This window comes from Budorcas taxicolor, chromosome 11 (assembly GCF_023091745.1).
Source record: "Budorcas taxicolor isolate Tak-1 chromosome 11, Takin1.1, whole genome shotgun sequence".
Taxonomy (NCBI): Eukaryota; Metazoa; Chordata; class Mammalia; order Artiodactyla; family Bovidae; genus Budorcas; species Budorcas taxicolor.
The window spans coordinates 160,369,735-160,387,738 of NC_068920.1; the positions used below are offsets into that span (position 1 = coordinate 160,369,735).

The 18,004-nt window shown below is 53.9% G+C and overlaps 1 protein-coding gene across 1 annotated transcript in view; it reads left to right on the forward strand.

Moving 5' to 3' along the window:
• The first annotated feature begins 5,187 nt into the window (after nucleotides 1–5,187).
• LAMC3 (laminin subunit gamma 3) overlaps nucleotides 5,188–18,004 on the forward strand; it is a 67,107-nt gene continuing 54,290 nt past the window's right edge. The window contains exon 1 of the mRNA XM_052648819.1: nucleotides 5,188–5,563. Within this exon, the coding sequence (XP_052504779.1) occupies nucleotides 5,188–5,563 (376 nt within the window). The remainder of the gene's footprint in view (nucleotides 5,564–18,004) is intronic.

Here is an 18,004-nt window from a genome sequence, read left to right on the forward strand (position 1 = left end):
CAGCCTGGGGCCCTGGCATGTGGACTCCGTAATTGTCCAGCCAGTGAGCGGATGATGAGTGGACAGCCAGTCATACCTCCTTTGCAGTCCAGCCTCTGGTCCCTGTACCATCCAGAAGAGAGGGGCAACATTTACCCATCTGGGCCCTCTGGATTTGAAGGGCTATCCAGGGTTGACTCAACCCTAGACCCAGGCCCTGCTCAGGCTGGGGACAGAGCGGGGTTGAGACAGTTGCTGTACTGAGGGGTGGCATGCCCCGAGGCCAAACATGTCCCTGGGCCTGTCTGAGCTTGTTAACTCCAGGGAGAAGATATTCACTGAGGGTGACAGCTGAGGGGCCCCTGTCAGCTCCCATCAGCATGAGCCCTCCCTCTCCGCCCTGCCTCCCATCCCATCTTTCAGGTCTCCACTGTGCTGTCACCTCTTCCAAGAAGCCTCCCCTGATTGCCCAAACTAAACTTACTTCCTTGTCCTAGCCCCTTATCTATTTCCTTCGTGGCTTTTACCATAATGTCACTACCTAATTTATCAATTTGTTTCCCGGTCACTGTCTGTCTCCCTAATTGTCTAGGAAACAATTAGGATGAGATTGTGAAATACCCACTGCCTGCAACACCAGTGGCCGGCATAGGTGCAGTCCAAAGGAGTGGATGAATGAATGAGATGAGAGTAGAGTGGAAAGTGCATTAACTCTGGGACCGGGCTTATAGGGCTTGAATCCAGGCTCTGGGGTGGACCAGTGGGGTGGTCTTGAGCAAGGACCTGCCTCTGGCTGAGCCTCGGCCCGCCTCCCGGTCTGAACTTACCTGCAGCTGGTGTGCTCAGCCCAGCTGGGCCTGGCTCCCAGAATGCCTCTGCGATGGCCAACTTGTCCTTGCTCAGAGGTGCAGGATGGTCACTGAGAGGGGCAGAGGATGATCACAGTGTAGACAGATGGGCTTGGGCCTGACAGCAGGGTCCTAGGGGGCCAGTGTAGCCCTCTAGACCCCCAGTTTTGACCTCCTGCTTGTCTGCCTGTCTGCTGAGCAAGTGAAATCTACCCACTTGACAGAAAGGAAGACTGAGGCCCATTCATGCAGACAGAAAGCTCAGACTTAAGTGCCTTGGAGCCAGACAGTGCATCATGAAAAATCACCTAGACCAATGCTTTTGCTGTCCCAATGGGGAAAACGAGGTGCCCCAGAGGGACAGTGCCCAGTCAAGGTACCACGATGACTCTGGGCCAGCCCCGGCTCCTTCTGAGGCTGGGGGCCGGGGCTGCTCCCCCTCTTCTAGTGCCCCCAACTCCAACAAGGCTAGGGAGCTGTCAGGCGGGATCAGCAGGGTCCTGGCTCCATCTCCCCAGATTTAATTAACAGGCCTTTCATCTCTGTCCTGAAGGAATCTGCTCTCTTCTGTCTTCTTAATTAACATTCATTAAGCAAATCAGAACAGGGCTTTTCTCCTCCTTTCTTTGCCTGGAAGGTTTTAACCCTTGGTAGGTGGACTGTAGGGAGGAGAGTCTGTGCCTCTGCTTGCAGCTCCAAGCGAGAGGTCAGGCCTCTGCAGGAGCTCACCAGGTCCTTAGGATATGCAGAGCCCCTCCTGGCCCCCACCATCAGCCACACCCAGACAGCAGGGCCACCTCCCACGACACCTCCATGCCGCCCGGATTCTTGAAGGAAACTAACGTGGGTTCTGCTGCTCAAGAGGCTTCCCATCATCCTAAGACGATGAGTTAGGACACTGGGCAGGTTGTGGGCCCTCCAGGCTGCAGGAAAACTGAGGCCATGTGCCCCCGTGGCTTCTGTGACCCCACAAAGACTTGGGCTTCAACTCATGTGTGTGCGCAGACAGGGCACAGGCCTCAGGGCACGGATCCTTTTGCTGGGATCATGGCAGGTCCTGCCTGGAGCTGACCTTCAGACTAGTCTCTCCCTCTCCTTTCACTTTTTTTTTTTTTTTTAATTTTTGGTCATCCTGCTCAGCTTGCAGGGTTTTAGTTCCCCAACCAGGGATCAAGCCCATGCCCCCTGCAGTGGAAGCACGGAGTCCTAACCACTGCGCCACCAGGGAGATCCCACTCAGCGCCTTCACTTGATGGAGGCTGGCAGCGTGCATCTTTGGTTGCCCTTTTGTGGTTCCTAATGGCAACTCCCACAGGTCTCCTGGCTCACTTCCTGAAGCTGCACAAGTGTTTGCTGTCCCTTTATCATGCAGATGTCAGGAGTTATCCTGAGATTTTGTCGGTGCACAGACATCCCATGTTTGGGGGCCACATTCCTAGATGGCTTGCTGGCATCTGGGAACCCCAGCCCCTCCTTGACTCCCGTCCTGGGAGAAGCTGACCCCAGGGATGGGAAAGGCCTGGGCAAATATCCTCAGTGAACCACGTGCCGTCTCTGGGCCTCGGTTTCCCCGTATGTGTAACCAGTGCCCCTGGGGCTCAGTGACTTTATTCTGGTCCGTGGTCCACCATCTGTGTGGGACAGCAGAGTTGGCCTTGGTCTCCAGGGGGCGAAAGGAGCCAGTCCTGTAATGTGGCCAATGTCGCCACCTGGTGGTGGGTTGGGGCGGGGGAACAGGACCAGCCGGACCGGGAGCGCTGGGAGGAGACGTTCAGGCAGACAGAGGTGGCTATCCAGGCAGGATGGTTCCCTGGAGAGCCGCTTCCAGGAGCTGGGTAAGGCCAAGGAGCACCCAGCTGGTGCCTCTTAAAGAAGCCATCATCTCAAACCCGGCTCCTGTAGGATAATCCTTTGCCAGCCATGTGGTTCCTGCTCAGTTCCCAAACATTCCCTGAACTGTATGTTCACACAATGGGGACACAAGGGTGAGGTACCCAAGGTCCCTGCCCCCCCACAAACACACAACCCTCAGCAGCCGCAGAGCCTCTTCAGGACAAAGCCCCAGTTCATCACCATGGTGCCCAGCATCCCACTTCATCCGGCCTCTGCACCCTGCTCCAGTCTTAGCCCCCAGGACTATCCCCCCACCCAGAGCTGCAAACACCCATCAGGCTTCCCTAGCCATTCAGACCTCTGACCCTTTGCACATGCTGTGCCTGAGATGCCCTTTCCCCCATTCATCCATTACCATATAGTTTGCTTATCACCTCTTCCGGGAAACACCCTCTAGGTCCAGGCAGAACTATCTACCCTGCCCTCCTTACATCCCCAATTCCCCATGCACAGCCTTCTGTTACATCCTATCACCCTTTTCATGGACATCAGTGGCTACGGTGTCTACTTCTGTTTTATTGACTACGCCAAAGTCTTTGACTGTGTGGATCACAACAAACTGTGGAAAATTCTTCAAGAGATGGGAGTACCAGAACACCTGGCCTGCCTCCTGAGAAATGTGTGTGCAAGTCAAGAAGCAACAGTTAGAACCGGACATGGAATAACAGACTGGTTCCAAATCAGAAAAGGAGAACGTCAAGGCTGTATGTTGTCATCCTGCTTATTTAACTTATATGCAGAGTACATCATGCAAAATGCTGGGCTGGATGAAGGACAAGCTGGAATCAAGACGGCTGGGAGGAATATCAATACCCTCAGATATGCAGATGACACCATCCTTGTGGCAGAAAGCAAAGAATTAAAAAGCCTCTTGATGAAAGCTAAAGAGGAGCGTGAAAAAGTTGGCTTAAAACTCAACATTCAGAAAACTACGATCATGGCATCCAGTTGAATCACTTCATGGCAAATAGATGGGGAAACAATGGAAGCAGTGACAGACTTTATTTTCTTGGGCTCCAAAACCACTGCAGATGGTAACTGCAGCCATGAAATTAAAAGACACTTGCTCCTTGGAAGACAAGCTATGACCAACCTAGACAGTATATTAAAAAGCAGAGCCATTGCTTTGCCAACAAAGGTCCGTCTAGTCAAAGCTATGGTTTTTCCAGTAGTCATGTATCGATGTGAGAGTTGGACTATAAAGAAAGCTGAGCACCGAAGAATTGATGTTTTTGAACTGTGGTGTTGGAGAAGACTCTTGAGAGTCCCTTGGACTGCAAGGAGATCCAACGAGTCCATCCTAAAGGAAATCAGTCCTGAATATTCATTGGAAGGACTGATGTTGAAGCTGAAACTCCAATATTTTGGCCACCTGCCTCATTGGAAAAGACCCTGATGCTGGGAAAGATTCAAGGCGGGAGGAGAAGAGGATGATAGAAGATGAGATGGTTGGATGGCATCACCAACTCATCATGGACATGAGTCTGAGTGAGCTCCAGGAGCTGGTGATGAACAGGGAGGCCTGGCGTGCTGCAGTCCATGAGGTCACACAGTCAGACAAGACTGAGGGACTGAACTGAACTGAACTGAACTGAATGGATCCTCCGCCCACTTCTACCTTCCCAGTCTCAAGTGACATCTGATAGTCCTAAGCATGTTTAGAAATTTATTCCTATTTTCTTTAGAGTTTTTCTGGGAAAGGTACTAAGTTTTATCAAGTGTTTTCTCTAGCATCTATTTATATGAGCATATGGCTTTCTCTCTTGTTTTACTAATTTTAATGAATGGAGAATATAAGGGGGCATCTCCTGGGGGTGGGGGAAGGGAAGGCTTCTCTCTCAAGTGATGTTTGCGGATGAGACACAAATCCTTGGTCACAAATATCAGGTTAGAATCTCTGCTTTGAGAGCAGAGAAAAGCCAGCAGCAAAAGCAATTTTCAGAGTTAATGGAAGCGTGCAGACGTAAGGAACCATTGTAGGATCCTGCCTAGGGTGACTTCACTGCTGAGAGGAAACATGCAATGGGAAAGACCAGATTTTTTAAAAACCCGCATGTCCCCTTTTATCTCAGGACTTGAAAGGCACGGGGGAGAGGTTTCCCCGTCAGCAGCCATTGAAACCTCACAACCGCGGTAATGAACCTGTATCGCCACCCTTCCCATTTTACAGATGAGGACACTGAGGCTCAGAGAGCCAAGGTTCCCCCGGCAGAGCCAGGGCAAGGCAGCCAAGGAGCTGAGTCCCCAGCCGGGCACTCCCGGGCACGTCCACCAGGTGGGGGTGAGCGCCCAGAGACGGAGCGGTCGGGAGCTGGGGGTGCTGCCCGCCGTCCGTCCCTCCCTCCCGCAGTGGGGCCCGCCCGCCGAGGGGAGGCGCGGTCCGCGCCCACCGGAGGAGCCGGAGCCGAGGCGGGCTCGCAGAGCCGGGCGCGCACAGCTGAACGCAGGGTCGTCGGGGGCCCCGACCATGGGCACGGCGGCGGCGCTCCTGCTGAGCCTGGCGCTCCTGGCGCCGCGCGCGGCCGCAGCGGGCATGGGCGCGTGTTACGACGGCGCGGGGCGCCCGCAGCGCTGCCTGCCCGTGTTCGAGAACGCGGCGTTCGGCCGGCTCGCCGAGGCCTCGCACACGTGCGGCCGCCCGCCCGAGGACTTCTGCCCGCACGTGGGCGCCCAGGGCGCGGGGGCACCGTGCCAGCGCTGCGACGCCGCCGACCCCGCACGCCACCACAACGCCTCCTACCTCACCGACTTCCACAGCCAGGACGACACCACGTGGTGGCAGAGCCCGTCCATGGCCTTCGGGGTGCAGTACCCCACCTCGGTCAACATCACCCTCAACCTGGGTAAGCGCTCTCGGGGCGGGTGGGGGGGACGGCACCACTGCCCCCTCGTCCCCTCTCCCACCGTCGCGGGCCCCTGGGTTAGCCATAGGATCCAGACTGGGCGGGGGCGGGGGGGTTGTTGCTCAGGAATGGGACCGCGAGTCCTGGCCTGCTGCAGCCCATGGGGTCTCGAAGAGTCCGCCCCTAGTGGGAGACTGAACGACCACCACAGCTGGAATGGGACCTGTGTCCAGCGCTATCTGGAAGGATAAACTGATGGGTGTCCCTTGGGTCTGGGAGGGGTGGGAAGCCTCCTGGGAGCCCTTTACAGAGCAGTGGATTTGGGTGCCAGAGCCGTGCCAAGATTGTCCATCCTAGACCCGGAGCTGTTCTGGCCGAGGAGGGGGGTGACCCACCCGGGGTCAGCTCGCTGGCTCTCTGGGGCCTGGGCTCCTCGTCCTGGCTTATCGGGTGACTTATGGGGTTCAGTGACCCCTGAGGTTGTGTGCCATCCCTGGGGGTGTCCTCGGGGATGGAACCAGCCTGTTCATCACAGGGAGGGTTATCCTCAAGGCAGGAGCCAAGTTTCACTGGGCTGCCGGGTAACTGGACCGGGTGGCCTGGCCCCTCTGCTGTGTCCAAGCCTCCCTCCACCCAACCCCAGGCCAGGGCGCAGGAGCCCTTGTGTGTGTGTTCAGTAGTGGCCCACTCTGCGACCCCATGGACTGTAGCCCGCCTGGCTCCTCTGTCCGTGGGATTTTCCAGGCAGGAATACTGGAGTGGGGTTGCCATTTCCTACTCCAGGGCACCTACCTGACCCAGGGATCGAACCCATGTCTGTTGGGTCTCTTGCATTAGCAGGCGAAGTCTTTACCACTGCAGTGTCTGGGAAGCCCCTTAGGTCCCTGGCAATCAGAATCCGGAGTCTGGACCCAGCCCTTCACTCCTGGCACTGCCCCCACTGCAGGGAATGGAAATAAAACATGCCCTCCTGGCCCCCCACTCCCTCCAGAGCCCTTTCAGGGAGGGAGTGTTTCAAACTGTCCCTACTCCCTTATCTGTGGGTTCAAAATCTCCCAAAGCTTTGAGAACTCAGAGTATTTTTATACACTCATTTTGGCTGCTAAACCTGCCCTGAGGCTATTTATAGACCTTGTTGATCCTAGAGTGAATAGTCATACGTTTGGTTACTGAGATGTTATTTGAATATGGCTGTTGGCCCCAGACCCAGCTGGGGGTGTTAACACAGTCCATGGTAAAAGGGCTGTATCATCTTTCCAAACTCTGGAAAGTTCTGAATTCTACACTACATCCGGAGACTGGATAAAGAATTGCAGGAATGTATCCCTATTTTTCAGATGAGAAAATTGAGGTTCAGACAGGTTAAGTCTTTGGCCCAAAGACACACAACTGCTCAATGTTACTGGCCTCTGTGTATATCCAAGAGACGAGCATAAACTCCTCGACGTGCATTCCACCCACCTGTGGAGTCTGTTCTTCCCAGCTCTGGGTGACAGTGCCTTGGGGAGGGCGGGGAGATGGGACCGAAGTGGTGGGTGGGGGAACACTGAGTCTTCTCAGAAGAGCAGGCTGGTGCTGACTGCCACCCCAAGAAGCTCAGTTGCTCTGGGGTCTTGACGGGCCTTGACACCTCCCACTGACCTGCCAGGCCTGCCAGGTGGAGCTTGTCGATGGAATGGGACGGCTGGGATGGGGCAGGGTCTCTGTCCAGCAGGGCGACAGGAAGCCAGTGCAGGGAGAAAGGCTGGGGGAACTGGCTGGACTGGCCTGGCAGGACCCCAAGGCCACAGGAGGAGGAATCTGGGGCTGGGTGGAGGCTGTGGGAGACACTCTGTTCCGTGACAGAGGGTGTGGGATTGGCTGATGTGGGGCTTGTGTGGGTGGAGCCTGGGGCAGGCACAGATGAGGCAGGGGTGAGGGGGGTGGGGGGGCATCGGTGAGTTTCATCTGGGGCACTTCCCGTTTATTTGCGCTGTGTGCGGGGCCCTGTGTGGGGCACACACACATAGACACACATAGACACACCATACACACGTGCACACATGCTACACACACCACAAACATGTGCACACACACACCACACACAAGCACACATAGACACACATGCACACACACCACAAACACACACCACACACGCGCACATAGACACACCATACACACGTGCATACACGGTCACACACACTGCACACATGCACACACACACCGCAAACACACACACACACCACACACATGCACATAGACACACCATACACACGTGCACACACGGTCACACACACTGCACACACACACACCACAAACACGCACACACGCGCACACACATGCACACACACCACAAATGCATGCACATGGACGCCACACACAAGCACACACACATGCACACATGCCCACACACGCACATACATATACACCACACACACGCACACACACCACAAACATGCGTGTGCACACACCACAAACGCATGCACATGCGCACCACACACAAGCGCACACACATGCACACACATGCACACACCACACACGTGCACACACCACAAACACACGCACATAGACACACCATACACACGTGCACACACGGTCACACACACTGCATGCACGTGCACACACACACAGGCACATACACACCCCAAACACACACACACGCAGACACACCACACACGCACGCACATACACATGCTCACACACCGCACACACATGCAATACACACCCCGCACATACACACTTACCACACATACACATATGCACACACATACGCCACACACCACACACACCACATACCACACATACACACTCACACACCATACACACACCATTGTTCTTCCCATTGTGTTGTGTTGTACAGCACCAGGCACGCAGGAGGGGCTCTGGAAGGGTCTGCACAGGGAGGGAGGGAGTGAGTGCAGCATCACCTCCTCCGTCCTGTGCTCTGGGCCCAGCTCAGGGCTCTCTTTTGCTGCTCAGGACTCAGAGCAGCCTTTGCCCTCGCGCCCAGCACAGCCGCTCACTGCGCGAACGCTACCCCCTCCCCGTGCCCCGTCAAATGGGGTGAGAGCCGCCCCTCCTGGGTGGTTGTCCCGGCCCCCCAGCTCAGGTTGGCCCAGTGCTTACAGGAGCTGGGTCCATCCTTGTGTGTGACCGGGGGCCTCTGCTCAGAGCGCCTCAGGCTGCGGCTCCCCTTGAAGGTGGCCTCTTCCGAAGGGCTTGAGAAACATTCGCCCAGCTGGCTCCCAAAACATGTCCTGACCCCGGGTTCCGTCTACGCAGGAGGGGTGCTGGGAACCCACAGCAGCCCTGGATGTGGCCTGTCTTTGGTTCCATTCCACTTTGGTTCTCTCCACCCCGAGCCACGGATGACACAGTAACGGGGAGAACAGGTCTGGGGTCTTCAGGATCTCCCAGTGGGGGCCCGATCTCAGAGGAGGTGGTTGGGGGAGCCTATCCCAGCCCTCGGGCCTCCACTACCGACCTCGCTCCCTCTCTCCTTGACCTCATGGGTGGCAGCTCGGGAGTGGGGGGGCCCGGGTCTTCTTGAGGGAGGGGGGTGAGGGGCGGGGGAAGAATAGGCGGCCGTCCACCCTGGAAGGAGGTCGCTGCTTTCCCAGCCTCCCGCAAGCTCGCAGACATCTGCTCTGAATCCCTGAGTCCAGTCGCCCAGCTGAGCCTTCCTGTCTGGGATAAAAGGCAGCAGTGGGGGCTGGAGGCTCCTCGGCCTCTACGGAGGCCCTGGAAAGTGGACAGGCTGGAGCCGGGGGTGGGGAGAGGTGCAAGGGTGGAGGTGGATGTTCATCAGGGGATCCTTCCCATGTGCTGGGAACCCCACCAAGCCTGCACCCCCATCCCAGCACCATCTGACCCTGTATAGACAGGGAAGCTGAGGCTCTGAGCGTGAAATCAGTGCCCAGGTTCCCACCGGATACCTTGGGACCCTCCCCACCGTGCTCTTGCCCTTGTGGATGGTAAGCATCCAGGTTAGGCCCATTGGAGCCTCAGCCTTTGGCTAGGCTCGGGTCAGTGGGGTCTCCCTTCTGCTTGTCCACTTTCTTGAATTCCCGAGAACCTCCTGGAAGGACCCTTAAGTCCCTGAGCAGGTGAGCCCTGAGCCCCTGAGTGTGGGGAAGGCTGCAGGGGTGTGGGGGATGGGCTCCCGGCTGGGGGCTGACCCCGGGTGGACCAGTTCTCCGGCATCCAGCATCCGGTCAGTGTCTGCCCCGCATCATGGAGCGAGAAGACAAGCTAGGCCCCTGGAACCATGTGGATGAAGATTTACGCTCTGGGGACATACCCAGAGCGGACCTCCTGGAGATCTGAAGGGTGGCGGGAGCTGATACGAGAAGGGAGGACCTTCCAGGTCAAGGGGACCACACAGGGGGACTAGGAGGCTGCTCTGTGTGCTCTTGGACCCGGTGGTCTGGCCGGCCAGAGCAGAGGGAACAAGAGGATAGCAGGGCCTGGCCCGGTGGGAGCTGACGTCAGAAGGACCTGCTGGCCCCTGAGGAGCCCGACGCGGGCTGTGTCTCCCGAGCCCTGGCTCTACTGCGTCTTCCTGTCGAGTGGGCGGCCGTGTTTGCATTGGCTGAGGCCAGTGCCGGGGGGGACCAAGTCCTCCTTCCTTCTCCCTGGGGGCTCTGGCTGGAATGCTGGGGCCCCAGGCAGGTCAGGGGGTCAAGGCAGCAGCCATGACTAGCTTCTACCACAGAAGCAGCCCCCCACAGTCCTGGGCCCAGCTGGCCCTGGCCGCCTCGCCTGGCTCTGGGCTCAGGATCGACCCGGCCGTTGTAGGAGCGGGAAGTCCCCAAACCCAGGAAGATGCAGGCAGCCTCCGGATCGCCCCTTTCTCCCCAACTCTGGCCGCGTCACCTCCCCGTCAGCAGGGCCGATGACGGCCGGAGATGGCCTGAGACGGCCTCTCTGCTCTCCGTCTTTGCCTTTGCTGTGGCATTGGCTGGGGTAACTTCCTGTTCCCGCCTTCTCCCGGATCACCCGTATCTCAGTCATAAAACACCCGAGTGCCTACCACGCGCCGGTCCCTGTGCCAAGCAGCGGATGAACATGTGGATCCAGCAGTGGACAAGCTGCTCTCTCCCCTGCTAGGCTCTGAGGTCACCTCCTCCAGGAAGCCTCCAGGTTCCGGCACTGGGCAGAGGGCCTGCCTCTGTGTTCTTGCAGCCCTAACCTTCCCCTGTCACAGTCTAGATCATGAGCGTGAGCTTTTGGTTTGTTCATGTCCATCACTGGCTCCAGGCAGCAGGGAAAATGCCTGTTTTCACAGCTGTCCCCCAGCACCCAGGGCCTGCCCTGTGCACTGGTGCTGTTGGTTGGGTGGATGAATGGAACAGCAGCGAGCATTTAATCACGTGTGTGCCAGGGACTATTCTAAGTGCTCTGCGGTCATTTATTCATGAATCCTTCTTATTGTGATGCCCGTTTTGCAAATGGGGAAACTGAATCACTCCATTTCAAACACATGCCCAGTTCACACGAGGGGGGTTAGGTATTTCGCCCAAGGCCACCGAGCTGGTAAGCATGCAGCGGAGCTGGAATGTGAACCCCGAGTCTTGAAGGCCATACCGTATTTCCTCCCGGCAACAAGGAGCAAGTGGGTGAATGTGTGAATGACCGCCACCCCCCGCCCCCAGCCTTCCCGACTCCTGAGCTGCGGCCCCGCCCTTCCTCCTGGCCCTGTGCCTCTCCTGCCCAGCCCGCGGCTCCAGCTGCTTCACCCCGTCCCTTCCCCTGCTCTCTCTCGTCTCCCCACCCTGTGCCCTCTCCCTGTCTCATGCCCCCTGGCTTTACCTATTGGGGTCATGGTTGACATTTGGGGCTCCCCCTGCACCTATAGCCCAGGCTCCCACCTGAGCCCTTGACTGGGTCATTCAAGCGTTCACCCGAAAGCCAGCTCTTGAATGTCACGCGGGGCCCAAAGATAAAGGCACCGTGTAAACCGTGCCTATAGCAGCATGGTCCACGGTAACTGAAGGCTGCAAGTAACCCCGGTGTCCACTGATGAATGAACAAGCGAAATGTGGCGAGAGTCACACAATGGGACGCTTTCAGCCTTAAAAAGAAAGGACACCTGGGTCCGCTGCTGCTACAGGGATGAACCTCGAGGACGTTATGCTCAGTGAAATGAGCCAGACACAGAAGGGTGACGCGCCATGATCCACTCATAAGGGTCCCTGAAAGAGTCGTGTTCATCAAGATAGGAGGAGAATGGCAACCCACTCCAGTGTTCTTGCCTGGAGAATCCCATGGACAGAGGAGCCTGGCGGGCTACAGTCCATGGGGTCGCCAAGAGTGGGGCTAACACGGGGTGGGAGAGGAAGAGAACCGTGGACGGCTAGGCCTGAGGAGCCCTCTGTGGCGCCCCTGCAGGCCGGGAGCGGCTCTCCCCACCTGGTTCTCATGCCCTTGGTGGGCAGGGCAGCCTCACCCCCGCGTTTCCAGCTCAGCTCCCCACCCCGCCCCCCTCCAGCCCCATCCCCAGGCCACTGCACCCCAGATGGCTCCAATTAAAGGTCTTTGTTTTGTTTCCATTTTCCCAAAATAAGCCTCTCCTTCGGAGCTCCGTGTACTCGGTCAGTGCCGGATGTGGGCCGGCCTGCTTCTCTGACCGCCCTGGTGTCATTCCTGGGCTTTATGGCCCAGCTGGCTGGAGAGGACAGCGCCGGGTGCTGGCTTGGCTGACTTCAGCAGTTCTCAGGGGGCACAGGCACCCCCTTCCTGGGCAACCCCTTCTCTCTGAGCCCTGAATGGAGGGTTGTGGTCTGGCGACTTTGGGGCCGACAAGCCTGCGGTTGAGTAGAGACTCAGCTGTTTTCCATGTGACCTTGGGCGAGTCCCTGTCTCCTGCCCAAGCCTCGGGTTCCTCGTTAGCGAGATGCACACAGCGATGGAAGCGTTCGGGGGTCTCTGAGATACAGTGTACGTAGAGCACTTAACAAGGTGCCTGGAGGGACTTGCCTGGTGGTCCAGTGGTTAAGACTCTAACCTTCTGATGCAAGGGGCACATGTTCAATCCTGGTTGGGGAACTAAGAGCCCACATGGCTTGTGGCCAAAAATACATAAATGCAAATTAAAGAAGACTTAAAAAAAATAATACAAGGTGCCTGGCACATAGTAGGTGCTCAGTAAATGCCAGTTGTTGTTAAACAGACTTATTCAGAGGTCATGAAAAGCAGACTCTGTGATAGCCTCAACCATGTTGTCGGGGTTGCCTGTCTCCACTTGCTCGCTGGATTATACCCTCCTAGAAGGTGTTAATGGAAAAGGCAATGGCATCCCACTCCAGTACTCTTGCCTGGAAAATCCCATGGGCGGAGGAGCCTGGTAGGCTGCAGTCCATGGGGTCCCGAAGAGTCGGACATGACTGAGCAACTTCATTTTCACTTTTCACTTTCATGCATTGGAGAAGGAAATGGCAACCCACTCCAGTGTTCTTGCCTGGAGAATCCCAGGAACGGGGGAGCCTGGTGGGCTGCTGTCTATGGGGTCACACAGAGTCGGACACGATTGAAGCGACTTAGCAGCAGCAGCAGCAAAAGGTGTTAATAAAAATCATGCTTCATCTGGCAAGCATTTATGGAGCACCTGCTGTGTGCTGGGCTTCCTAGGTGGCGCTTGTGGTGAAGAATCCCCCTGCCAGTGCAGAAGACATAAGAGACGCAGGTTTGATCCCTGGAATGAGAAGATCCCCTGGAGGAAGAAATGCCAACTCACTCCAGTATTTTTGCCAGAAGAATCCCATAGACAGAGGAGCCTGGCACGGGCTATAGTCCATGGAGTCACAAAGAGTCGGACACGACTGAGCATCTGAGCACATACTGTGTGTTGGGAAGATCCCCTGGAGGAGGAAATGGCAAGCCAATTCCAGTATTCTTGACTGGAAGATTCCATGGACAGAGGAGACTGGCAGACTGAAGTCCACGGAGTCGCAAAGAGTAGGATGACTGAGTGACTGAGCACGTACGCAGTGTGTGCCAGGCACGATGCTCAGCTCTGAGGATGCACTGCCCCGTCCCCAGGAGGTCACAGTCTAGTGGGAGGGACACGCAGGTCTTTACAGGACAGGGCAAAGAGACTCGGGGAAGCTGGGGAGCACTAGTGAGACACCCAGACCCACAGCCCATGGATGAATAGCCATCAGGAAGGTTGGAAGAAGGCAGTTCCACGCAGGACTCAGGCTGGGGCATGTGGTCAGTATGCTCAGCCAGTAGGATGAGCAGGGGTGCATGGTAGTCAGCCAGGTGAGGAGCAGAGGGAACAGCATTCTAGGCAGAGGGAACAGCATGTTGGGTGGCTGGGAGGTGGGAGCCATGTGGTCCTGAGCAGTGTCGCCCCCTAGTTAACAGTTGGGGATGACACCAGTGTGTTCCCAGCTTTCTTAATGGGAGCACACCTGTCTCAATCACCCTGAAGCCCTATTGGCCCCACAGCTTGCAAAGGTCTGGGTCAAAGCTGCAGTTTTCTTTCTTGTCGCTGCTTAGAAGACCTCAGTTCCTTTCCCAGCCTTTCGGCTGCCTTTGGCAGGAACCTTTTCATCACAGAGCAGGGGTTACGCTGCCGTCTTCTCCCTTCTAATTAATTCTTGTAACAGAAAGTTGCTGCCGTGCCTCTGTGATGTTCCTGCATCTTCTCTCCTCTCCTGGCCTGGCAAGGAAAGGGAAAAGCCGTGATGTTTCCTCACGTGTGAAGTTCCTCGTTTGCATGAAATCTCAGTGGCTGCCTTTTTCCGATCATGCTTCTAGCTGCCAGCTACCTTTTAAGTGGCTCCAAGCTCCCCTCCTGTGAGGTGTCTGGCTGGATGTTTACAGAGGAGTCTGGGTCAGTGGACCCAGGGCAACCTCCACGAGCATCCTTTCGTGAACGCACGTCTGGGGCAGGTCCCCACCTGGTTCCAAAGCCTGACGCCTGCTCAGAACAGAAGCCGCCACCCCAGACACTGGCTCTGTGTGGGACACATGCTTTCTTTTAAGGGACTCAGAGTGACAGTGCCAAGCTGTGCTGTAACTTTGAAAAACATCTTAAAACAGAACATGGCAAGGCGGTTGCTTTTTAAAATTTTTTTTAAAAAATTTGTGTTTTCTCCAGTTTTTAAATTAGAACAAGCTTCATGAGAAAAAGAAACTGGGAAAATGCAGAACAATTGAAGAGGAAAGAAGAGTCCCGAGTCCTCTGCCCTGAGGACAGTCATGCGGACGCGTTCGATGTCTTTCTTTTCTGCCTCTTCTTTGGGGATTTTTAAATATCAGCTGATGATTCCGAATGTAGAATCATTCGTCTCCTTTTTTCATTCAGCATTTTGACTTCCCCACGTAATATAAACTCATTGTCAACTGTTCCGGTGGATTCAACTAGCCTGTGAGTTTATGCCTTACAATTTATTGAGCCCTGATGGCTCCAGTTTTCCCCTGTTATAAAAGCACTTCCTTGATGAACTGACTCGTCGACTCAGGCTCAGTGCCTTGTCTGACTTCCCAGAAGTGGGATTTCCTTTTTCTTTTTTTTAACCAAAGCCCGAGAACATGTTTATGGCTCCTTGTCTGTGTCGCCACACTGCATTCCCCAGGGACCAATATGTATACTCTCGCCCCAGTTTTTCTTTTATTGTGGTAAAGTGCACATAACATAAAATGTACTTTTTTAAGTGCAGAGTCCACTGGTATTAAGTACTTTCGCATAGTTGTATCACCACCATCCACCCACCGAATTTTTTCATCTTCCTAAACTGAAACTTTCAGATTGGAATGAAAACTGCCCTTTTCCAGTCCTGTGGCTGCTGCTGAGTTTTCCAAATTTGCTGATGTACTGAGTGCAGCACTTTCACAGCATCATCTTTTAGGATTTGAAATAGCTCAACTGGAATTCTATCACTTCCACTAGCTTTGTTCGTAGTGATGCTTCCTAAGGCCCACTTGACTTCACACTCCAGGATGTCTGGCTCTAGGTGAGTGATCACACCATCGTGATTATCTGGGTCATAAAGATCCTTTTTGTACAGTTCTTCTGTGTATTCTTGCCACCTCTTCTTAATATCTTCTGCTTCTGTTAGGTCCATACCATTTCTGTCCTTTGTTGAGCCCATCTTTGCATGAAACGTTCCCTCAGTAAATTTTCTTGAAGAGATCTCGAGTCTTTCCCATTCTGTTGTTTTCCTCTATATCTTTGCAGTGATGGCTAAGGAAGGCTTTCTTATCTCTCCTTGCTATTCTTTGGAACTCTGCATTCAAGTGGGTTTATCTTTCCTTTGCTGCTTTGCTTTTCGCTTCTCTTCTTTTCACCGTTATTTGTAAGGCCTCCTCAGACAGCCATTTTGCTTTTACGCATTTCTTTTTCTTGGGGATGGTCTTGATTCCTGTCTCCTGTACAATATCATGAACCTCTATCCATAGTTCATCAGGCACTCTGTCTATCAGATCTAGTGCCTTAAATCTATTTCTCATTTCCACTGTGTAATCATAAGGGATTTGATTTAGGTCATACCTGAATGGTCTAGTGGTTTTCCCCACTTTCTTCAACTTAGTCTGAATTTGGCAATAAGGAGTTCATGATCTGAGCCACAGCCAGCTCCCGGTCTTGTTTTTGCTGACTGTATAGAGCTTCTCCATCTTTGGCTACAAAATCAATCTGATTTCGGTGTTGACCATCTGGTAATGTCCATGTGTCAAAATTCTCTAAACTAGGCTTCAGCAGTATGTGAACTGTGAGCTTCCAGATGTTCAAGCTGGTTTTAGAAAAGGCAGAGGAACCAGAGATCAAATTGCCAACATCTGCTGGATCATCGAAAAAGCAAGACAGTTCCAGAAAAACATCTATTTCTGCTTTACTGACTATGCCAAAGCCTTTGACTGTGTGGATCACAATAAACTGTGGAAAATTCTGAAAGAGGTGGGCATACCAGACCACCTGACCTGCCTCCTGAGAAACCTATATGCAGGTTAGGAAGCAACAGCTAGAACTGGGCATGGAACAACAGACGGGGTCCAAATAGGAAAAGGAGTACGTCAAGGCTGTATATTGTCACCCTGCTTATTTAACTTATATGCAGAGTACATCATGAGAAACGCTGGGCTGGAGGATTCACAACAAGCTGGAATCAAGATTGCTGGGATAAATATTAATAACCTCAGATATGCAGATGACACCACCCTTATGGTAGACAGTGAAGAAGAAGTAAAGAGCCTCTAGATGAAAGTGAAAGAGGAGAGTGAGAAAGTTGGCTTAAAGCTCAACATTCAGAAAACGAAGATCATGGCATCTGGTCCCATCACTTCATGGCAAATAGATGGGGAAACAGTGGAAACAGTGGCTGACTTTATTTTTCAGGGCTCCCAAATCACTGCAGATGGTGATTGAAGCCATGAAATTAAAAGACACTCATTCCTTGGAAGGAAAGTTATGACCAACCTAGACAGCATATTAAAAAGCATAGACATTACTTTGTCAACAAAGGTCCATCTAGTCAAAGCTTTTTCTGGTAGTCATGTATGGATGTGAGAGCTGGACTGTGAAGAAAGCTGAACATAGAAGAATTGATGCTTTTGAACTGTGGTGTTGGAGAAGACTGTTGAGAGTCCCTTGGACTGCAAGGAGATCCAACCAGTCCATCCCAAAGATCAGTCCTGGGTGTTCATTGGAAGGACTGATGCTGAAGCTGAAACTCCAATACTTTGGCCAGCTGATGTGAAGAGCTGACTCATTGGAAAAGACCCTGATGCTGGGAAAGATTGAGGGCAGGAGGAAAAGGTGACGACCGAGGATGAGATGGCTGGATGACATCACCGACTCAATGAACATGGGTTTGGGTAGACTCTGCGAGTAAGTGATGGACCGGGAGGCCTGGTGTGCTGCGGTCCATGGGGTCGCAAACAGTTGGATACGACTGAGCGACTGAACTGAACTGAACTGAAACTGTCCCCATTAAACACTCTTGCCCCCTTCACTCACCGTTCTACTTTCTGTTTCTAAAAATTTAGCTACTCTAGGGCTCCCTTCAGCAGTATATACACTGAATTCAACTACTCTAGGGACCTCATATAAGTGGAATCACCTAGTACTTGTCCTTTGATGACTGGCTTAATTTGCTTCACATAACGTCCTTGGTGCTCATCCAGGTTGTAGCATGTGTTAGAATTTCCCTGCTTTTAAAGTTTGAATAATATTTCATTGTGGGATGAGCCATGTTTTGTTTCTTCATCATCCATCCATGCACACCTGGGTTGCTTCTACCTCCTGGCTATCGTGAATAATGCTACTGTGAGGATGTGTGTGTCCGAATATTTCCTCAAGACCCTGCATGATTCTGGGGAGTATATACTCAGTCGTGGAATTGCTGGATCATATGGTAATTTTATTTTTAATTTCTTGAGGAACCGCCAAACTGTTTTTCATAGCAAGTGCATCATTTTACACTCCTACTAACAGTGCACAAGGCTTCCAACTTCTCC